Source organism: Microcaecilia unicolor, chromosome 11 (assembly GCF_901765095.1).
Source record: "Microcaecilia unicolor chromosome 11, aMicUni1.1, whole genome shotgun sequence".
Lineage (NCBI taxonomy): Eukaryota > Metazoa > Chordata > Amphibia > Gymnophiona > Siphonopidae > Microcaecilia > Microcaecilia unicolor.
The window spans coordinates 50771306-50795527 of record NC_044041.1 but is presented as its reverse complement, the minus strand read 5'-3'; the positions used below and the strand labels follow the sequence as shown (position 1 = coordinate 50795527).

The 24222-nt window shown below is 47.5% G+C and overlaps 1 protein-coding gene across 3 annotated transcripts in view; it reads right to left on the bottom strand.

The window, feature by feature from the left end:
* Positions 1-24222, bottom strand: part of EP400 (E1A binding protein p400) — a 401921-nt gene that overhangs the window by 299259 nt on the left and 78440 nt on the right. For all 3 annotated transcript variants that reach the window (XM_030219806.1, XM_030219807.1, XM_030219808.1), the window contains exons 7-9: positions 23943-24215; positions 9977-10162; positions 427-567 (exon numbers count right to left, since the gene is read on the bottom strand). In XM_030219806.1, coding sequence (XP_030075666.1) covers positions 427-567; positions 9977-10162; positions 23943-24215 — 600 coding nt within the window. The remainder of the gene's footprint in view (positions 1-426; positions 568-9976; positions 10163-23942; positions 24216-24222) is intronic.

Below are 24222 nucleotides of genomic sequence, written 5' to 3'. Positions count from 1 at the left end.
GGAAATATCAGTACTCTAGTCATTTACATGTGTATGTGCACACATATATGTAAATAACAATCCGGCTATGCGCTATTCTATAAGTATATGCATATCTTCAACTGAAACAAGAAATCTAAGTGGACAAAATTAGGATACCTAGGCTAGGTTTAATGTCACCATTTGGAGCCTGTTCTATAAGGGAAAGTAGGCGTTTACTATCCTTTTATAGACTATTAGTGTAACCGAGTATATACATATGTGTTTAGGCATGAGGTGAGGATTTTATTCCAAAGAACATGTTGATAAGTAGCTACTTAGAAATGAGTTACCTGTCTTCTGCAAGAAGAGACTATGATATTATGTACAGAATATAGGCATTCAAGATGATCAGGCTCCATTTGGGATCAACTAAATCTTCAGGTTTGTAGATTTACAAGTGTTTACCTGCTCAATGTTAGACCAGAAATACTCAATCTCTCGGGCAGCTGAAGCAGCGATGCGTCTTAATTTGCTCTGTTCCTCCTTCTTAAATTTGTCTTCATTCGTTTGCCTTTCCTCGCAGTGGTGGACAGCAGCTCTAATCAGCTAAGTAATAAAAACAGAATACAAAAATTAGCTTTGCTAAATCCTAGATGCTTATTTTCCCACCTTTGTAAACTAAATTAAGCAATAAATATTTGTACAAGATTCTGGCTGGCAAATCTGGAAGCTAGAAGACCAGTAGAAATAAATGTAGTTCAGTTCCTGCTTCCCAGTCTGTCAAGACAGTAATGGTTAATGCAGTGGGATGAGAACCTGGGTTCAATTCTCACTGCAGGTCCTTGTGACCCTGGACAAGTTGCTCAATCCTCCATTGCCCAAGATACAAAAAATTGAGCCTACTAGAGTCAGAGAAATTACCTGTAATATGCAAACCACTTTGGTTATGCCAAAGAAAGGCAATATATCAAATCCATGATCCCAATCCCACTCCCCAAATGAGGGAGAACTAGGCAGCACTCCACTGCTATACCTAGGGACCTAAAAATATGTCCATAGGCTAAATGAATGTACCAATGATAAGATGGCTACTTAAGAAGCTGAAAGAGAGAACAAGAGGAAATTGCCTTACAAGCTGAAAGACACATGCCTTCTCATTCTATAATTCTGCACTCACATTATCGCGCTTAGCACACAAAATTGCACACGCAGGTTACACAAATAAATTAACTGACAAATTTGCTAATTAGATTAATAGTCTCTGATAAGGATAAATTAGGTCAACTGCTAATTTCCGTTCCTTTTAGTCCCTCCAGACCAGTCCAGGTGTATGAGTTAAGCACTTCTACCAGCAGATGAAGACTGAAAACACCTGACTTCTGACACACCTATAAACAGGCTCTGCAGCTCTCAGCTAGTCAGTATTTCTGTTAGAGGCCTGTCAACAATTTCAGTTTCAGTGCCAAAACTAACCTGAAATCCAAATCGGTTTGTTTCACTTTTGGCTGAAAATGAAAGTGGATTTTCAGTTGTGTGCAGTATCCCTGAAACTGATGCAGCCCCTATTCCCTCCTGAACAGGGGCAGCCCCCCTTGGCCTCACCCCCCACACCAAACAAAAGCAATCTCTCTCCCAGACCCTTACCACCACCCATAGGCCACCCCTCCCACCCCCTGGGCCTACATTACAAGCTCTGACGGTCCAGTGGTGCAGTCATGGCAGCAACAATGCCCACTCATTATTATCCCTGCCAGCTCCATTGTCAGAAGTCGCTGCACAAGTCGCAGCAGTCATTTTGAGATTAGAGTTGGCATGGGTAGGAGTGATTGCCTATCCATGCCAGCTCCTATCTCAAAATGGCTGCTGCAACCTCTGGCAGAAGTCTTGCAAAACTACCGCTTGAAGTAAAGGCAGCCATTTTGTCAATGGAGCCGGCAAGGGCAGGATCGAGTGGGGATCACTCTTGCTCCGACTGCCCCACTGAACCACCAGCGCTTCCAAGGTAGGCGCTGAGGTGGGGGAGTGAGGGAGCCTATGGGTGGTGGTAGCTGGGGTCTGGGAGGGGAGTAGGGAAGTTGCTCCTGTTTGGGGAGGGGGGGGGGGGGGGGGAGTGCAGCACCGATTAGGGGTAGCCAATTTTGGCTACAGTTTCAGCTGAAACAGAGCAACAAAATTTGGCCATGGATTCAGTTTCAGCCAAAACAAAAAAAAAAAAGTTTTTTTGGTCATTCCTACATTTTTGTACTAAAGCCAGATGGTTAACAAATAACCAACTTTCTCCCCAAATGTGGCATCAGGTATTTGCACACAATAGAGAAAGACTACCTAACACTTTTCCACTTTAGGGTGCTGCCACTACTAAGCCACTCCCCAATCTGAACACTCTGCAGATTGGAACATTTGGAGTGGGTTCTAGACTAGCCTGGAAGAACTAAAGAGAAGAAAGTTTGAAGATAAGAAATAATTTATCCTTCTTCAGCATCGCTCCAGACTGGTCCAGACGTATCGAAAATAGCACAGCAGTGAACATTATGGGTAGACCCCAATGAACCCTCACCCCAAAGTCTGTATCCTGTCTAGCCCGAAAGTCTACCCTGTAATGCCTGACAAAGGAATGGAAAAAGGGCTAAACTGCCACTTGACAAACCTTCTGTAAGAAAATAGGACTACTCTCAGCTCCGAGTCGCTTGTTGCCTGATGGAATGTGCCATGAATTCCACTAGCACTGGGCATCCTTTGAGAATATATGCAACAGTAATTACTTCCTTAAGCCTTCAGGCTATTGTCACCTTGGAGGCTGCCTCACCAGGTTTCTGCTCCCCTCCCCCCCCCCTACACACACACACACAGAATGAACTTATAGAAATGCTGAAACAGTTCATCAAATGCACAGCCTCATGCAACCAAGACCGGCAAGGAAATGCCCCTATATAGCAAAGCTGTATAAAAATATGGTGACTAGCATTATTCAGCGAACCTAATTTTGTGAAAAACAGACTCCAGCTAATGTCATCTTCCAGTTCTGGGGCCTAAAGCTCGTTAGGCCCAGATTTGCTTGCAATCAGCAAACATCCTGAAAACAACTCAAGGACTAACAACCATAAAGGACTGCAGAATACCCATTTGCTAACTGGGGATGCATCGGCTGGACAGACAGCATGATAACTGCACATTGCTTACTGAAATCAGCATGCAGTGATCACAGTAACCCCACCATATCTTGCATGTGGCCTACTGTTTTGATTTTCTAAGTCAAAACATGTGATGCAACAACTTACTTTTCCAAACAAGGAGGGCCATAATACCAAGAAAAAGGGTATAAAAAGCTTCCACGAAATCATGATTTTATCTGGTTGTTATCGGGCCGATATCAGAGTAATTGTCAGGGACACAGGCGATCCAAGCAAAGCACACTATGAAAACTTCATCTGCTTATTAAAAAGTGGATCTACTGTTTGCTAGGCCTGCTTCCGCCTACTGAAGACTGCTGTTGCCTGAGGTCAGCTCCAGTCTGCATTACCATGCGCACTGAAAGAGAAGAGTGCCTGGCAGCCTCCCTCCCTGCTCCTGCTACAGCTCCTGTGGATCATCCCTGGACAACTCAGCTCCCTCATTGACTCCAGGAGAGTGACGGAGCCACAATTCATCTGTCAGGTTGTAGCTGCCTTTTTCCTAGTGCATGGCATTTGGAGTTCTTAGTTCAGGACATAGGGTATACAGTGTGCATTATCTTTACCTTGCTTTCACAAGTACATAAATACTCGTTGTTGCCATCATTTTGGATGCTTTAGCATAAGTTCACTATCTCTAATTTATTTATTTGTTACATTTATATCCTACATTTTCCCACCTATTTGTAGGCTCAATGTGGCTTACATAGTACCGGAGAGGCCTTACAGACTCCGGTGTAAACAAATACAAAGTGATGTTGTGGTAAGATAAAGTTCATGTGGCACAGCCACACTAGGGAATTGTACAATGGAAGAGTTGTGTTATGTCCATTATGTTCTTTAGTTTTGTTGTGTTGCAAAGATCAGGCATTTATGTTGGATCAGTAGGGTATGCCTTTTTAAACAGGTTAGTTTTCAGTGTTTTCCGGAAGTGTAGGTGGTCATTCGTAGTTTTCAAGGCTTTTGATAATGCGTTCCACAGTTGTGTGCTTATGTAGGAAAAACTGGACGCGTAGGTTGATTTATATTTGAGTCCTCTGCAGCTTGGATAGTGCAGATTTAGGTACGTTCATGTTGATTCGAATGTGTTTCTAGTTGGTAGGTCGATCAAGTCTGTCATGTATCCCGAAGTTTCACCGTAGATAATTTTATGAACCAGAATGCAGATTTTGAAAGCAATGCGTTCTTTGATTGGGAGCCACTGTAGTTTTTCGCGAAGGGGTTTTGCACTTTCAAATCGCGTTTTTCCAAAGATAAGCCTAGCTACCATGTTTTGAGCGGTCTGAAGTTTCTTTAAGGTTTGTTCTTTGCATCCCACATAAATTCCATTGCAGTAGTCTACATGGCTTAGTACCATTGATTGCATCAGGCTGCGAAATGTTCCCCCTCAGGAAGAATTGTTTCACGCGTTTGAGTTTCTAATCTGAGTGAAACATTTTCTTTGTTGTGGATGTCACTTGGCTCTCTAGTGTTAAGTTGCGGTCCATTGTAACGCCGAGGATTTTCAGGCTGTCTGAGATAGGGAGGGTGTAATCTGGGGTGTTGATAATTGTGGGGTTATCCGTGCTGTGTAGGGATGAGAGGATGAGACAGTGTGTTTTTTCTTTGTTTAGTTTTAGTTGAAATGCATTTGCCCAAGAGTCCATGATGTTCAAGCTGATCTTGATTTCATTGGTGATTTCTGTCAGTTTAGATTTGTAAGGAATGGATATTTTTAAATATAGCTCAGCCTTGTGTTTTGTTCTTTTCAATGATTGTTTTGGACTATGTGAGCTTGGATTTTCCTGTTGAAGAAACATCTAATTACATCTAATTATTTTCCAGAGTGCTACCTAGTGGTTAGTGCAGTGGACTTTGAACCTGGGGAACTGAGTTCGATTCCCACTGCAGCTCCTTGTAACTCTGGGCAAGTCGCTTAACCCTTCATTGCCCCTGGTACAAAATAAGTACTTGAATATATGTAAACTGCTTTGAATGTAGTTGAAAAAACCTCAGAAAGGCGGTATATCAAGTCCCATTTCCCTTTACTTGCTCTCTACCTGGGGCCAGGTTAATTGTGATTAGCCCCCACATTCCCACTATTACAGAACTCCCTAGAATGAGTGAGATCCCGGCACTGCCGCCCTGAGAAACAAAGGCCATAACATCAAAAGGAGATCCTCCTTGAGCACTGGACATTGCTTCAGAAGGCTATGTACCTGCAGAAGACGGAGAGGATCCCAGTCCAACACTTGAATCAAGTCCTTGTACCAGGGCCTCCACGGCAAATCCAGAGCTATGACAATTATTTGACCTCAGTGCAATGCAATCCTTTTCAACACACAGGCTATCATGGGCCAAGAAGGGAAGACATACAGTAGATGTGTCTCTGGCCAGGGCTGCAGTAGAGCATCGATCCCAGTTCTCTATAACGGCTGAAGAAGTTGGGCACTTTGACATTCCTTTTTGTTGCCACTACATCCAGAAGCCGGAGAGCTCAATGTCCCCAGCATATTCAGATTCTGCGCCAAATCAGAAGACATGCTGCTGCTGTTTCCTCTGCATCCAGCCGGATTCCTGGCTTACACGCAGTGCAACACACTGATACCGGCCACCAGGATCCACGTTGGGAACACCATTTAACTGACTCTGGGGGAGCTGCCATTCACCCCAACTGCAATTCTCCTCTCCCCTTCCCTCCTCTCCATGTCCAGCAATTCTCCTCTCCCTCTGCCCTCCCCTCCACGTCCAGCGATTCTCCCTGCCCTCCCTCAGCTCCCCGACAGCCCTCCTCTCCGTTCCTTCCTGCCCCCCCCCCCCCCCCGCGTTTAAACCTTCTATTTTCCTCGCAGCGACGGCAGTGAAGCACACAACACAGCGGGCTCACCTCCAGCCTTTCCCTTATCTTACATAGTGTCCCGCCCTCGCGGAAACAGAAAATACATCATTGCAAGAAGGCGGGACACTGAGTGAGAGAAGGGAAAGGCTGGAGGCAAGCCCGCTGTGTTGTGTGCTTTACTGCCGTCACTGCGAGGAAAATAAAAGGTTTAAACGCGTGCGAGGGGGGGGGGAGCAGGCAGGAACAAAGAGGAAGCCTGTCCGGGAGCTGAGGGTGGGAAGAGCTGCCTGCAGCAATGCGCCAGCCCTGCGTTTGGAGGAGCAATGCCCCCTTGCCCCCCCCCCCCCCCAAACTAGGCCCATGTGTAGGCGTCTGTTGTACCACGGGTGCAGGGGTTATTACTGCTCCTGTGGGGCGGGGAAATAACCTCTTTTTGCACCCACAGTAAAACATGGAAAAGAAAATAAGATGATACCTTTTTTATTGGACATAAATTAATACATTTCTTGATTAGCTTTCGAAGGTTGCCCTTCTTCGTCAGATCGGAAATAAGCAAATGTGCTAGCTGACAGTGTATATAAGTGAAAACATTCAAGCATTACTGTGACAGTCTGACAGGGTGGGAGGATGGGGGTGGGTAGGAGGTATGCATGGGGACATCAAAGCATATCATTGATATTCTAACAGGATGGGTGTGGATAGGTGAGGGGTGGGGTGATCAACAGAGAAATACAGCTTTATGGTTTATAATGGGCTAGGAACCCCAGATCATTGTTAAGTCCTTTCTGTTGGGTGTTAAAATATTCAATCATTCTGACTTCAAAGGTCACGTTCTTGTATGATTTTAAAGTTACCTTTCAGGATTCTCACTGTGAAGTCACTGGTACAGTGTCCTGGTCCTGTAAAATGCTGACCAACAGGGGTGGGAGCCCTACTGGCACCAGTATTGTTCATGTGATGTCTATGTAAATTGAATCTTGTCTTAAGCATCTGGCCTGTTTCTCCAATATAGCATCCAGTCTGTGATGGAAGTTTACTTCCGATTAGCTTGTGTTTTAAGTTGGGTAGCTGTCGGAAGGCCAGTACTGGTGGGGATGGGAATATCTCTTTCAGTAATTCATCCTCCTGGAGTATAGGTTGTAGATCTCTTATGATTTTCCTCAGTTTTTCCAGCTCTGGATTGTATGTCACTACAAGGGGGATTCTGTCTGTGGATTTTTTCTCCTTGTACTGTACCAGATTCTCCCTGGGTGTTTTGAGGGAGGAGGCAATATTCTTGGAAATTATTTTGTGGTTGTAGCCTGTTTGAAGGATGCAGTCAGGCTTTTAAGGTGTCTGTCTCTGTCCCCTGGGTCAGAGCAGATACGGTGGTATCTTGTGGCTTGGCTGTAAATGATGGATCTTTTTGTATGTGAAGGATGGAAGCTGGAGTTGTGAAGGCAGCTGCATCTGTCTGTGGGTTTCTTGTATATAGATGTTTGTATACAGCCATCACTGATTGAGACCATGGTGTCCAAAAAATTGACTTTTTCTGGGGAGTAGTCAATTTTGAATCTGATTGTAGGATGGTATGTATTGAAGGAAGAATAAAATTGTTTCAGAGTTTCTTCACCCTCCATCCAAATCATAAAAATGTCATCGATGTACCGGTAGTATTTTAGAGGTTTGGTCTGGTGTGTATTCAGAAATGTCTCTTCCAGCTCAGCCATAAAAAGGTTGGCATATTGTGGTGCTGTCCTGGTGCCCATCGCAGTGCCCATTATTTGCAGATAGATATCATTGTTAAAGCGGAAGTAGTTGTGAGTTAAAATGAATCTGATTAATTTTGTAATAGTTTCTGGTGAGTATTGATGGTCCAGTGTGGATTTTTTTAGGAGTCTTCCACATGCAGCTATGCCATCCGCATGTGGAATGTTGCTGTATAGTGATTCTACATCCATCGTGACCAGAAGGGTGTTAGGTGGTAGTTGCTTGATATTTTTCAATTTATTCAGAAAGTCTGTGGTGTCTTGTATGAAGCTGTTAGTTTTGTGTACGAGAGGTTTCAGAATTCCCTCTATGAATCCAGATATTTCTTCCGTGAGTGTGCCAATACCTGATATGATTGGTCTGCCAGGGTTTCCCGGTTTGTGGATCTTGGGTAGCATGTAGAATGTGCCCACAGAAGGCTGGTTTGGTATGAGTTTCTTCAGGTGAGGTTGCGCTTGTGTAGGAAATGTTTGAATAAGGTCTTTCAGCTGTTTTGTGTAATCCTGTGTGGGTCCTCAGTTAGTTTCCTGTAGCATGTGAAAATCAGAGCCCAAACAAACCAGGGAATACTGATCACACCTTTACAGATGCAAACCAAATGGGGATAATAAACCTCTCGAACCATCAATTATCACAGCATGAGGTCTCTGTACTCTCCAAAGGGCTCTCATTCTGCCCATCCAGTAAACTAGATGAAATCCAACTATATTCAGACCTAGAAGAATTCTTTAGAAAAATGTGCCTTAAAACACATTTCTATAATAAAGGGACACCAAACAGACCGGAATACAGTCTTAAACAAAAGAACACTTATTTCACCCCACAGGAGGGACAAAACTACAAGCTGGATAATTACATAGAAAGTTTCAGACATAGGGTGAAATCCCAACTTTCCAACAAACAAAAGAGAATCCTGTGCAATCTTACACCACCAGAAAGAGCGGCCATAAGAACCCTACAAACTAACGAACGCATTATCATCAAACCCGCAGACAAAGGAGGCGCAGTGGTAATTATGGACATACAAAAATACATTGAAGAGGGGCACAGACAGCTCTCAGACAATAAATACTACAGGAAACTAACTGAGGACCCCACACAGGATTACACAAAACAGCTGAAAGACCTTATCAAAACATTTCCTACACAAGCGCAACCTCACCTGAAGAAACTCATACCAAACCAGCCTTCTGTGGGCACATTCTACATGCTACCCAAGATCCACGACATTGAAGGCGTTTTTCTGACCATATACAAGTTGTTTCAACAACGGGGAATATTTCCTGATTGTTCTTTTCACATCCTTGCTTACTAGTCCATAAGCTGACCTATAGGAGTTTTTTGACCCCTGATGCAGGCATTTGTATGCCGAAACACGGCCCGTGTCGGGTCTTCATTGTAATAAAGGATTACATTTTTCCCAATCCTGAAGGCCCAGTGTTTGCTTTTTTTGTTTGTCTGGTTGTTTTTGTATGCTGATTTCCCTCTTTTTTGTGACAGCATTTTACAGGACCAGGACACTGTACCAGTGACTTCACAGTGAGAATCCTGAAAGGTAACTTTAAAACCATACAAAAACGTAAGACCTTTGAAGTCAGAATGATTGAATATTTTAACACCCAACAGAAAGGACTTAACAAGGATCTGGGGTTACTAGCCCATTATAAACCATAAAGCTGTATTTCTCTGTTGATCACCCCACCCCTCACCTATCCACACCCATCCTGTTAGAATATCAATGATATGCTTTGATGTCCCCATGCATACCTCCTACCCATCCCCATCCTCCCACCCTGTCAGACTGTCACAGTAATGCTTGAATGTTTTCACTTATATATACACTGTCAGCTAGCACATTAGCTTATTTCCGATCTGACGAAGAAGGGCAACCTTCGAAAGCTAATCAAGAAATGTATTAAATTATGTCCAATAAAAAAAGGTATCATCTTATTTTCTTTTCCATGTTTTATTTTGTTTGATTTCTATTGATAACCTTAAGAGTGGACTAACACGGCTACCACACTCCTCTGCACCCACAGTAAAACTTTGAAAATTTTCCCCATTCCTGCGGTTTTACTGCAGTTTACCGCGATTACCCACTCCTGTTTCATTCTCTAATACTTATGGAATTTCACTTGTTTGGATATATAGCTCTGTATTTTCTTGTGTGTTTGTTTGTTTTTGCACAGTTATAAGCCTGCCCTGTAATTATAGTGATGTCTATTCAGATAGCACTGAATAATCCCCAAATACGTAAAGGAGCTAGTTCTCACTTTACCTTCTTAGCACTGGCCATTTTCCACCTCCTTTCCTGGGCAAAATCTGTTGCCATCCACTGCATTTCCTCCAGGAGGTAATCCCAGTGAGACTTGGGTCTCGTAGCCTCCTGGAGCTTGGGAAGCCTCCTGTGGGACCATAAGCCTTCCTTTCTCAGCTCTGCTATCCGCTGATAGATTTGGTTTTCCTGCAAGGCAAACATGCCTCTCGTTACACAAAATTTTATCAAGTGAAATACAGAATTACAAGATTTCAGGTTAAAACTTGTACATTTAAAAAATATATATACTGCATCTAAATGAAGCTAAACTGTACTCAAAGAAAGTGTCTCAAACCCTTAGGCAATCAATTGATTAACAGAAATAAAATACCAGGGACCAACTCTCTCTACCTGTTTATGAGCAGTCACTTTGAAACTGCAATGCAAAATACAAAATTACCACTATAACCAACTAAACATTCTAAGCTATGGGCACCACACTGAACACTGAGCTAGTACTAACACAACAGTAAGGGGCGAGAAGGGTTACAAATGTAGGCAGCCTCTAGTCCCCATGGATACCAACCTATCAGATTTTCAAGATATTCCGAATGAATATGCGTGAGATACGATTGGCATATAACCAAAGTAATATGCATGCAAATCTCTCTCATGCACATTCATTAGGGGCAGGCTGAAAACCAAATAGACTGGTGTCCATGAGGCCACTTCTAAGGCTTGTGCATATGGTACCAACCGTGAAGGTAAGTGCTGCTTTGTTCCGAGGCTTTTTTTCAACATTGTAACTGTGAAACTAGGCTTGTGAACGTTTGAACCATTAAATCTGGCAGAGAGAACTATTTTGCTTAAAAAATTTCAAGTAAAAGAAGATATTTAAAAATACACAAATTGTTGTGGACCTTTAAAGTGAATTATTATAAATGGGAGTTTTTGACCTATGATTAAAGCTGGGCGTTGTGTGGTGTAATTCACTTGCCCATTGGCAATGCAATATTTTTTGCTAGACATATGAAGTCCTTTCTTCCTTCATACAGAAATAAAGGTTGTGACAACCCACTGTGTTTTGATATTTTGTGTTTTGCACTTTTGATTGATTTGGTGGTTTTGACTTTTTTGTTTGTTTATATATTTCTTGTTGGACAAGTACTTAAGTAAGGATGCATTATCAAACGCCACAGTGGAACTTAGACTGTGCTGAAGGCCCACCACTAGAAGAAATACCTGGAAGTCAAACCTCTCCTCCAAGAGAACATACACATTGGGGCTTTCACTAAGTGAAAGCCTTCATCCTTGGGACAGGCTTGGGATAGGGTTCTATTAAGTTATTCTCAAGTGTACTAACACCCGAGGAGGAAGTGACGTCATCAAGCAGCATGGCCGCTTAGAAACAGAGCTCCTGCTTCCCCACAGAAATAAAGAGCAATAAAATTAAGCCCAGCGTACTAAGGAAGCAAAAAACCACGAGATGTCCGCAGGCTCGTTTGGGATCGCAGCGGATGATAGCGTGAAAGCGGCGGTGGTAGATTTATCCCACTTTCCCTTCCCCAGAGGAGCGCCGACGACAGGAAACAAAATGGCGGAGACCCGCAAACTCAAAGAGTCGGAGGGTGCAGGAAAATCTCAACAAGCGGAACTATCGCCAGCGCAACAAATCTCTGAGAGACCCGGAGGAGAGCTCCCCTAGGATTTAAAAACATGGCTACAGGAGATCAGTTCAGACTTAAAAGCCCTTCGAACTGATGTGGCAACACTCGGATCGGACCTGAGAGGAAAGATCCGGGAGCTGGGCGGCCAAATAGAAAGAGAGACACATGTGGAGGCACACAGTGAAGCGCTGGGAACCTTAGACCAACAATTGGCTGAAATGCACGAACAGCAGAAATACCTACTTGATAAAATGAAGGGTTCTTCCTGAAACATCGACATACCAAGACAGTGAACAAGTGATCCAAAAATTGGTCAGTGAGTTGCTTTCAGCAAATGGCGATTCAGTGGAAAGTGAGACCATTCAGCTGGAAAGAGCGCACAGGGCACTGGGCCCGGCACGAAACAACAGGCCCAATGACATTATTGCATGCTTTACAAGCAATAAATTTAAGGAACAGGTCTTGAAAGCAGCGCGCCAGAATCCTGGTTTTAAATGGGACTCTTGCCTTATAGAAATATACCAGGACTTGGCCGCAGTGACCTTAAAGCGCAGAGGAGAACTAAAACCTTTTACAAGGCACCTAAGAGATCTTAAAATCCAATATCGATGGCGACATCCTTTTGCTCTGGCCTTTTACAAAGATGGGAAAATGCACCAGGTGAAATCCTTGGCGGAGGCACGTGTGGCCTGTCCAGAAACCAACGCTGCGCAAGATCAAGCTGAGACTGGACCGGGAAAGAAAAATACTCCACGGGCTCCTCCACCGAAGTGGCAAAGAGTGGGCAAGGGACCACGACGGCTCCAGCGTCAACAATCAGTAGTCCAGGTCCCCTGAAAGATATTTGCAATGAAATAGGAATGAACTGTGACCAATGACATAGAAGATCAGCAGGATTTTTGTGTTTGGACTGGTTCTCTATTTTAGAGAAACTGTTAAAAGAGAGTTTGATATAAGCTGTTTCTGTGGGGTAAGTAGTAAGCGGACTGATTGCTCCTTCCTTCCTAGTTAGACACCCAATGATGAAACATGGGGGGGTCAAAAATTGTTGGGGGGGGGGGCAGAGAAGCTATGAAGCCAAAGTCCGGGTGTGGGGGAGAGGACATGAGTTGGGGGGGGGGGGGGAATAGGAATGGGAATAGGGAAGCAAAATTAATCTAAGATGGCTGATATAAAATGGCTAATATTAAATGTTAGAGGGTTAAACATCCCCAGAAAGAGGCAGCTACTGTTTCGGGAGTTGCTTAGACTCCAGGTAGATATCTCGCTGGTGCAGGAAACACACCTTCAGCCAAGGCATGAGCGGTTATGTCAACACAGGCAATACCCCATCATTCATTTTGCATCCAGTATTGATAACACTAAAAGCAAGGGAGTCTTAATAGTGCTTAATGGCTCTAAACCATGGGAAATAAAGAAAGTCATGAGATAAAGGAGGGAGGTACTTACTAATGATTTTTGCCCTGGCGGGAAAGACCTATACTGTAATAAATGTATATGGGCCAAATGCTAACCATGAGGAATTTTTATTGGAATTAGATCAATTGCTGGCCAGAAATGTTGAAGGATTCCTATTAATAGGAGATAGCGAATGCTACATACCTGTAGAAGGTATTCTCCGAGGACAGCAGGCTGATTGTTCTCACTGATGGGTGACGTCCTCGGCAGCCCCTCCAATCGGAATCTTCCTAGCAAAGTCCTTTGCTAGCTCTCGCGCGCCCGCGCGCACCGCGCATGCGCGGCCGTCTTCCCGCCCGAAACCGGCTCGAGCCGGCCAGTCCAGTATGTAGCAAGACAATACACTTCAAGGGAAGACTCAACTCCAAAGGGGAGGCGGGCGGGTTTGTGAGAACAATCAGCCTGCTGTCCTCGGAGAATACCTTCTACAGGTATGTAGCATTCGCTTTCTCCGAGGACAAGCAGGCTGCTTGTTCTCACTGATGGGGTATCCCTAGCCCCCAGGCTCACTCAAAACAACAACCATGGTCAATTGGACCTCGCAACGGCGAGGACATAACTGAGATTGACCTAAAAAATTTACCAACTAACTGAGAGTGCAGCCTGGAACAGAACAAACAGGGCCCTCGGGGGGTGGAGTTGGATCCTAAAGCCCAAACAGGTTCTGAAGAACTGACTGCCCGAACCGACTGTCGCGTCGGGTATCCTGCTGCAGGCAGTAATGCGATGTGAATGTGTGGACAGATGACCACGTCGCAGCTTTGCAAATTTCTTCAATGGAGGCTGACTTCAAGTGGGCTACCGACGCAGCCATGGCTCTAACATTATGAGCCGTGACATGACCCTCAAGAGCCAGCCCCGCCTGGGCGTAAGTGAAGGAAATGCAATCTGCTAGCCAATTGGATATGGTGCGTTTCCCTACAGCCACTCCCCTCCTATTGGGATCAAAAGAAACAAACAATTGGGCGGACTGTCTGTGGGGCTGTGTCCGCTCCAGGTAGAAGGCCAATGCTCTCTTGCAGTCCAATGTGTGCAGCTGACGTTCAGCAGGGCAGGAATGAGGACGGGGAAAGAATGTTGGCAAGACAATTGACTGGTTCAGATGGAACTCCGACACGACCTTTGGCAAGAACTTAGGGTGAGTGCGGAGGACTACTCTGTTATGATGAAATTTGGTGTAAGGGGCCTGGGCTACCAGGGCCTGAAGCTCACTGACTCTACGAGCTGAAGTAACTGCCACCAAGAAAATGACCTTCCAGGTCAAGTACCTCAGATGGCAGGAATTCAGTGGCTCAAAGGGAGGTTTCATCAGCTGGGTGAGAACGACATTGAGATCCCATGACACTGTAGGAGGCTTGACAGGGGGCTTTGACAAAAGCAAACCTCTCATGAAGCGAACAACTAAAGGCTGTCCCGAGATCGGCTTACCTTCCACATGGTAATGGTATGCACTGATTGCGCTAAGATGAACTCTTACAGAGTTGGTCTTGAGACCAGACTCAGACAAGTGCAGAAGGTATTCAAGCAGGGTCTGTGTAGGACAAGAGCAAGGAGCTAGGGCCTTGCTGTCACACCAGCCGGCAAACCTCCTCCACAGAAAGAAGTAACTCCTCTTAGTGGAATCTTTCCTGGAAGCAAGCAAGACGCGGGAGACACCCTCTGACAGACCCAAAGAGGCAAAGTCTACGCTCTCAACATCCAGGCCGTGAGAGCCAGGGACCGGAGGCTGGGATGCAGAAGAGCCCCTTCGTTCTGCGTGATGAGGGTCGGAAAACACTCCAATCTCCATGGTTCTTCGGAGGATAACTCCAGAAGAAGAGGGAACCAGATCTGACGCGGCCAAAAAGGAGCAATCAGAATCATGGTGCCTCGGTCTTGTTTGAGTTTCAACAAAGTCTTCCCCACCAGGGGAATGGGAGGATAAGCATACAGCAGGCCTTCCCCCCAATCCAGGAGGAAGGCAACCGATGCCAGTCTGCCGGGGGCCTGAAGCCTGGAACAGAACTGAGGGACTTTGTGGTTCACTCGAGATGCGAAGAGATCCACCAAGGGGGTGCCCCACGCTTGGAAGATCTGGCGCACCACTCTGGAGTTGAGCGACCACTCGTGAGGTTGCATAATCCTGCTCAGTCTGTCGGCCAGACTGTTGTTTACGCCTGCCAGATATGTGGCTTGGAGCACCATGCCGAGACGGCGAGCCCAGAGCCACATGCTGACGGCTTCCTGACACAGGGGGCGAGATCCGGTGCCCCCCTGCTTGTTGACGTAATACATGGCAACCTGGTTGTCTGTCTGAATTTGGATAATTTGGTGGGACAGCCGATCTCTGAAAGCCTTCAGAGCGTTCCAGATCGCTCGCAACTCCAGGAGATTGATCTGCAGACCACGTTCCTGGAGGGACCAGCTTCCTTGGGTGTGAAGCCCATCGACATGAGCTCCCCATCCCAGGAGAGACGCATCCGTTGTCAGCACTTTTTGTGGCTGAGGAATTTGGAAAGGGCGTCCCAGAGTCAAATTGGACCAGATTGTCCACCAATACAGGGATTCGAGAAAACTCGTGGACAGGTGGATCACGTCTTCTAGACCCCCAGCAGCCTGAAACCACTGGGAGGCTAGGGTCCATTGAGCAGATCTCATGTGAAGACGGGCCATGGGAGTCACATGGACTGTGGAGGCCATGTGGCCCAGCAATCTCAACATCTGCCGAGCTGTGATCTGCTGGGACGCACGCACCCGCGAGACGAGGGACAACAAGTTGTTGGCCCTCGTCTCTGGGAGATAGGCGCGAGCCGCCCGAGAATCCAGCAGAGCTCCTATGAATTCGAGTTTCTGTACTGGGAGAAGATGGGACTTTGGGTAATTTATCACAAACCCCAGTAGCTCCAGGAGGCGAATAGTCATCTGCATGGACTGCAGGGCTCCTGCCTCGGATGTGTTCTTCACCAGCCAATCGTCGAAATATGGGAACACATGTACTCCCAGCCTGCGAAGTGCTGCTGCTACTACAGCTAGGCACTTTGTGAACACCCTGGGCGCAGAGGCGAGCCCAAAGGGTAGCACACAGTACTGGAAGTGGCGTGTGCCCAACTGAAATCGCAGATACTGTCTGTGAGCTGGCAGTATCGGGATGTGTGTGTAGGCATCCTTTAAGTCCAGAGAGCATAGCCAATCGTTTTGCTGAATCATGGGGAGAAGGGTGCCCAGGGAAAGCATCCTGAACTTTTCTTTTACGAGATATTTGTTCAGGGCCCTTAGGTCTAGGATGGGACGCATCCCCGTTTTCTTTTCCACAAGGAAGTACCTGGAATAGAATCCCAGCCCTTCCTGCCCGGATGGCACGGGCTCGACCGCATTGGCGCTGAGAAGGGCGGAGAGTTCCTCTGCAAGTACCTGCTTGTGCTGGAAGCTGTAAGACTGAGCTCCCGGTGGACAATTTGGAGGTTTGGAGGCCAAATTGAGGGTGTATCCGAGCCGGACTATTTGCAGAACCCACTGATCGGAGGTTATGAGAGGCCACCTTTGGTGAAAAGCTTTCAACCTCCCCCCGACTGGCAGGTCGCCCGACACTGACACTTGAATGTCGGCTATGCTCTGCTGGAGCCAGTCAAAAGCTCGCCCCTTGCTTTTGCTGGGGAGCCGCGGGGCCTTGCTGAGGCGCACGCTGCTGACGAGAGCGAGCGCGCTGGGGCTTAGCCTGGGCCGCAGGCTGTCGGGAAGGAGGATTGTACCTACGCTTACCAGAAGTATAGGGAACAGTCTTCCTTCCCCCGAAAAATCGTCTACCTGTAGAGGTAGAAGCTGAAGGCTGCCGGCGGGAGAACTTGTCGAATGCGGTGTCCCGCTGGTGGAGAGACTCTAAAACCTGCTCGACTTTTTCTCCAAAAATGTTGTCCGCACGGCAAGGCGAGTCCGCAATCCGCTGCTGGACTCTATTCTCCAGGTCGGCGGCACGCAGCCATGAGAGCCTGCGCATCACCACACCTTGAGCAGCGGCCCTGGACGCAACATCAAAAGTGTCATAAACTCCTCTGGCCAGGAATTTTCTGCACGCCTTCAGCTGCCTGACCACCTCCTGAAAAGGCTTGGCTTGCTCAGGGGGAAGAGCATCAACCAAGCCCGCCAACTGTCGCACATTATTCCGCATGTGTATGCTCGTGTAGAGCTGGTAAGACTGAATTTTGGCCACGAGCATAGAGGAATGGTAGGCCTTCCTCCCAAAGGAGTCTAAGGTTCTAGAGTCTTTGCCCGGGGGCGCCGAAGCATGCTCCCTAGAACTCTTAGCCTTCTTTAGGGCCAGATCCACAACTCCAGAGTCGTGAGGCAACTGAGTGCGCATCAGCTCTGGGTCCCCATGGATCCGGTACTGGGACTCGATCTTCTTGGGGATGTGGGGATTAGTTAAAGGCTTGGTCCAGTTCGCCAGCAATGTCTTTTTGAGGACATGGTGCAGGGGAACAGTGGACGCTTCCTTAGGTGGAGAAGGATAGTCCAGGAGCTCAAACATTTCAGCCCTGGGCTCGTCCTCCACAACCACCGGGAAGGGGATGGCCGTAGACATCTCCCGGACAAAGGAAGCAAAAGACAGACTCTCGGGAGGAGAAAGCTGTCTTTCAGGAGAGGGAGTGGGATCGGAAGGTAGACCCTCAGACTCCTCGTCAGAGAAATATCTGGGGTCTTCTTCTTCTTCCCACGAGGCCTCACCCTCGGTGTCAGACACAAGTTCACGGACCTGCGTCTGCAACCGTGCCCGGCTCGACTCCGTGGAGCCACGTCCACGATGGGGGCGTCGAGAGGTAGACTCCCTCGCCCGCATCGGCGAAGCTCCCTCCGCCGACGTAGTCGGGGAGCCCTCCTGGGAGGTGGCCGCAGTCGGCACCGCACGCGGTACCGACGTCGGGGACCTCACCCCGGGCGATGGGCCAGCCGGCGCCACGCTCGACGGTACCGGAGGCGCAAGCACCGCCGGTACCGGAGGGGTAGGGCGCAACAGCTCTCCCAGAATCTCTGGGAGAACGGCCCGGAGGCTCTCGTTCAGAGCGGCTGCAGAGAAAGGCATGGAGGTCGACGCAGGCGTCGACGTCAGAACCTGTTCCGGGCGTGGAGGCTGTTCCGGGCTGTCCAGAGTGGAGCGCATCGACACCTCCTGAACAGAGGGTGAGCGGTCCTCTCGGTGCCGATGCCTGCTGGGTGCCGACTCCCTCGGCGACCCAGAGCTCTCGGTGCCGACGCGGGGAGGGGACCGGTGTCGATGCTTCTTCGACTTCTTCCGAAGCATGTCACCGGAGCTCCCCGGCACCGACGAGGAGGACGTAGAATCCAGCCGTCGCTTCCTCGGGGCCGAGGCCGAAGGAGGTCGGTCTCGGGGGGGCTGTACCGCAGGAGCCCTCAGGGTAGGAGGAGACCCACCCGAGGGCTCACCGCCACCAGTAGGGGAATGGACAGCCCTCACCTGCACTCCACTCGATGCACCACCGTCCGACGACATCAGGAGACGAGGTCCCGGTACCACCGACGTCGATGCAGCTATCCGATGTCTCGGCGCCGATGCAGAGGGCCGATGCCTCGATGCACTGGCAGCCAAGGAAGAAGGTCTGGACGCTGATGACGTCGATGCACACGATGACCCCGGTGCCGATGCCGACGAAGAGCCCGAGAACAAAACGTTCCACTGGGCCAATCTCGCTACTTGAGTCCGCCTTTGTAAGAGGGAACACAGACTACAGTTCTGGGGACGGTGCTCGGCCCCCAGACACTGAAGACACGAAGAGTGCCTATCAGTGAGCGAGATTACCCGGGCGCACTGGGTGCACTTCTTGAAGCCGCTGGAAGGCTTCGATGTCATGGGCGGAAAAATCACGCCGGCGAAGTCAAAATCCGAAATGACGAATTTGGAGCACCAAAACTTCAAGGGAGAAAAATCTCGACCGAGGCCGAAAAGAGGCCTACCCCGACAACGAAAGAAAACTTACCGGGGCAAAAACTGGAAATACGGGAAGGGGCAACGAAACCCAAGAGGGTTTCCGGAGCACTTTCCGAACGAAAAGCAACTTTTCCGAAGAAAAAACACGTCGATTAAATAACGGACGCGCGAGGTCGACTCTCCGGGGCTTACCACGGCAAAAAACACAGCCGTACCGAGTGCGGACGAAAGAAGACTGGCCGGCTCGAGCCGGTTTCGGGCGGGAAGACGGCCGCGCATGCGCGGTGCGCGCGGGCGCGCGAGAGCTAGCAAAGGACTTTGCTAGGAAGATTCCGATTGGAGGGGCTGCCGAGGACGTCACCCATCAGTGAGAACAAGCAGCCTGCTTGTCCTCGGAGAATTCAACCTTACCATGCACCCGCAGCTAGATAATTCATCGCCCAATATAAGCTACTCAAGACAAGATAGACGCAAGCTACAGGAATTCATAACACATTGGCAATTGATAGACTTATGGCGCAGAGATAACCCCACCTTGCGCAGCTACACATACTTTTCATCAGTACTACTACCGTGTTTCCCCGAAAATAAGACACTGTCTTATATTAATTTTTGCCCCCAAAAATGCACTAGGTCTTATTTTCATGGGCTGTCTTATTTTTCAGGGAAACGTCGGGGTTGGATCGGGGTTGGCCCGCCTGCCCTCCGTCGCTCCCGGAACTAACCTTAAACGCCTCCCTTCACCTTCGCAGCAAGCAGCAGCAGGGTAGGCCACTCCTTCCTTCCGTGACCTGCCCTCACCTGACGTAACGTCCGCGAGGGCAGGGCACGGAAGGAAGGAGAGGTCTGCCCTGCTGCTGCTTGCTGCGAAGGTGAAAGGAGGCGTTTAAGGTTAGTTCCGGGAGCGACGGAGGGTGGGTGGAGGGGGGGCCCGGCGACCTCGGATTGGGGGGGGGGGGCGGCCCGGGGGTGGCCTTGTCTGGCTGTCGGCGGCCCTGCTTTCAAACAAAAATTTGCTAGGTCTTACTTTCAGGGGAGGCCTTATATCTACCAATTCAGGAAAACCTCTACTAGGTCTCATTTTCGGGGGATGTCTTACTTTCGGGGGAACAGGGTACTACTACTATAAATCATTTCTATAGCGCTACCAGTCGTACGCAGCGCTTCACAATTGAACATGAAGAAAAGACAGTCCCTGCTCAAAAGACCTTACAATCTAAATCATGACAGACAGGACCAATAAGGATAAGGGTAGGACAGACAGAAGGACACATAGGGAAAGGGACTATTGAAGAGAGGAAGACAAGATAAAGGTTACGAGCAAGTGACAAGTTAGGAGTCAAAAGCAGCATCAAACAGGTAGGCCTTTAGCCCGGATTTGAAGGCGGCCAGGGATGGAATAGACATGTGGTTGGGAGATGCTTCACTTTTGGGCTTGATTGGGGCTCACCAGATACTACCTCGCACATGGTCAGACCACTCACCGGTGGTACTGCAGCTACGTAGCCTGCACCCAAGTAGGGTAACACGTACCTGGCGTCTAGACGATGCATTGTTAGCAGATCCAGCCAATCTAGCTTGGAACAGCATATCAAAGAATATATTTCTTTTAACGATAATGGGGAGGTCTCTCCAATCACCCTATGGGAGGGTCTCAAGGCAGTAACGCGGGGTCACCTAATAGCCCTAAGATCACAAGTCTGGAAAACGCGCTCAGCTAAGGAAAAAGAGCTGCGTAAACAATTGGCAGAAACTGAGCAGACGCTGCATCAGGGAAGCAATCTATTAGCACCTGATCTACAGGCCCAGGCCCAGGGGCTGCGTGTTAAATTACAAGATCTCAAGCTAGCAGACCTTTCAGAAAAACTGGAGAGGGCGTGCCACGCTAACTTTGAATTTGGTAACAAGATTAGTCGGCTACTAGCACATAGGCTCAACCAACACATAAATAGGAATGGGATCGGGGGACTTCGGGACGAGGAGGGGAAATTGCAATCTGACTCCGAATACCTGGAAGCACCCTTTAGGGGGTATTATGAAAGGCTGTACACCCCAGAGACCACCCATAACCAAGAGGATATAACAAAATACCTAGAAGACATCGAGCTCCCCAGGGGTGCAGAACAGGCATTGTCAGGTCCAACAAGAGGAGATAGAGCAGTCAATCAAAGGATTATCCCCTAACAAAGCTCCGGGACCTGAGGGTTATACCAATAAATTCTATAACATCTTTGGAAAGTTGTTGGCCCCACTCCTATTAAGGGTCTTTAATTCACTTGATGCAGGGACTGGGCTTCCACCGACCTGGAACTTGGTGACTATAACCATTATACCTAAACCCGGTAAGGATCCACAAGTCTGTAGCTCTTATAGGCCCATCTCATTATTAGGAGTTGACTATAACAGTGTTACCTTCCCCTACTTATTCAAGAAGATCAGGCTGGCTTTGTACAAGATCGCCAGACCTTTGACAATATAAGAAGAGCTTTGCAAATGATTCAAAGTGCGCAGGCAACTGGCACCCCACTGTGTATCCTGTCCCTGGACGCTGAGAAGGCTTTCGACTGGGTTAGCTGGCCGTTTCTTTTTGCTGTGTTGGAGAGGGTCGGCGTTCAGGGAAGGTATGCAGAGTGGTTACATTTAATTTACAAGATCCCTGCAGCCTCAGTGTGGGTCAATGGATCTCTATCTCAGCCATTTTTGCTGCATAGAGGCACTAGGCAGGGCTGTGCTTTGTTCCCACTACTCTTTGCATTAGTAATGGAACCCCTAGCAATTAAAATTAGAACACCTGAGATTGGGGACCCAAGGTGGGGAGGAATGGAGACAAAAATTCTTCTTTTTGATGATGATATCTTGCTAACGCTGAAGGATCCCTTGAAATCCTTCCCACAGTGGGGGAGGTGATACAAACATATGGAGCAGTATCAGGTTTCAAAATCAATTTTGATAAATCAGAGGCGTTAGATGTGAATATACCCAAGAGACAAATAGAACAGCTGAAGTCCCAGTTCTCTTATAGATGGGCAACCAAATATATTCGGTACATGGGGGTTAACATACCATGCAGACTGGAAGAGATTTTTAAAAGCAACTTCCCAAGTAAAGTACAAGCCCTGTTTGGGGAACTAGATAGATGGGAGGGCTTGACAATGTCCAGGATGGGGAGGATTAGTGCTGCAAAAATTATAATCCTTCCAAAGTTACTGAACCTTTCCATGGCGCTACCAATCTCTCTGCCCAATGAATTTTTGCGAGGCCTGCAGAGGAAGATATTTTTATTCATATGGAGAAAAAGGCCGCCCCGAGTGCGAACGGAGGTGATGTACCAATCAAGAGACAAAGGAGGAATGGGGGTCCCTTCCTTTCGAGCTTATTATCAAGCAGCCCATCTAAGGATTTTAGCAATTTGGATGCAAGACTCAGGGAAAGCATGGGTTCGTATGGAACAGAGATGGATGGCCCCATTCCCGCTTAGAGCAATACCTTGGCTCCCAAAACAAAAGCTGGTAGAGATTGTCAGGGACAGTCTACCTTTACTCAAGTGGCCCTTAACTGTCTGGAGTAAGCTTAGAGAAAAATTCTTTCCAGGGCGTACATATTTTAGGCACGTTTCTACGATTTGCTCCCCAGTTTGGGCCTGGTCTATTAGATTCTGCTTATCACGAAAGGGAGGTCATGGGCTTGTGCGAGTTGGGCCAGATGTGTGAGGAGGGAAAGATTGCCTCTTTCCAAGATTTGGGTCGGGAACATGGGCTCTCCCCTCTGCAGGCCTTTCAATACTATCAAGTACAAGATTTTATCAAACGACGAGCAGAGGGAGAGCTTGGCCTGACAGAAACACTATTGGAAAAGGGGCTAAACCGAGGAGGAGGAGGAGGACGGGGAGGTATATCTAGAATTTATAAAGCTCTTCTATCATCTCAAAACCCCATAGATTACTACTTACAGAAATGGGAGGTAGCACTAGGGGTTCAATACGAATTTTCACAATGGGCTTGGGCTTTTAAATCTCTGCTGAGGGTATCAGTTTCAAGTGCAATGGTGGAAAACGGGCATAAGATTCTATATTATTGGTACTGTACCCCAAGTCGCTTGGTAAAGATGTATAAGTTTGGATCAGCCCTTTGTTGGCGACAGTGTGGCGAGATGGGTGATATGTTCCAAATCTGGTGGACTTGTAAACATGCACAGAGCTACTGGACTGAAATCTTGAAATTTCTGCACACAGTGACAGCTGTTGAATATCCCATGAAAATGGACTGCTGTCTTTTGCACTTTAGACCACCTGGAGTCAAGCAGGTCATCCATCAATTTGCCACTCAGGTGTTCGTGGCAAGTAAAATGATATTAGCGGCAGCATGGAAAAAACCATTGCTACCAGGACTGCAGGTTGTCTTTGCAAAGCTAAACACTATCCAGCTGATGTCAAAACTTACAGCCATACGGAAAGGGCAAATAGCCCAATACCAGAGAATATGGGATTTGTATAACAAATGGTCCTCAATTTAGAATGACTAGCTTCTCGCAGGAGGGTGGGTAGGGAGGGGTATAGAGGGAGGGGGTAGGGGACAGTGATATCAGTAGACAAGGCTATGTTTCTTTGGATAAAAGTCGATGTTTTGAGATTCCACTGTATTCTGTTCAAATGGAAACAATGCGTGTTTTTCTTTTCTTGTAAAATGTTGGAAAAACCCAAAATAAACAACTGGAAAAAAAAAAGTGTAGTAAACCCTTCACATTCTCATGATCCTTGGTTCTAGAATAAGGGTTCTCAACATTAGTCCTTAAGGTCCACAAACAAATCAACTAATTCATCCAATTGTGTCTCATCAATACACACTTAGATATCCTCAAAAGTAGACTTGTTTGAAGTTCTCACTGAGAACCTATGTTCCAGATGTCTTTTCAGTAATATTTGACCCTTAGTCTTGTGTTTTACCTGCTCAGTCAGTTTGTTCTGGGCACATTCTTGAGGTAATAAAGTTGCACTCTGCACTGGACTCTGTGCTTTTGGGGCTGCCACGCCTGCTGCTGATTTGGATGAAATAGGGGACAGCGATTTGCTCGTCACAGGGGAGGATCTCTTCATGGGTGAGGGTTGGGAAGGAGGAGGAGTAGAGCCTGATGGATTCACTGCTGAGGTAGACTGGGGGTTGGATGTAGGGCGCTGAGCAGGTTTACCAGCATCTGCAAGAGGTCTTAAAGCCACATTCTAAAGG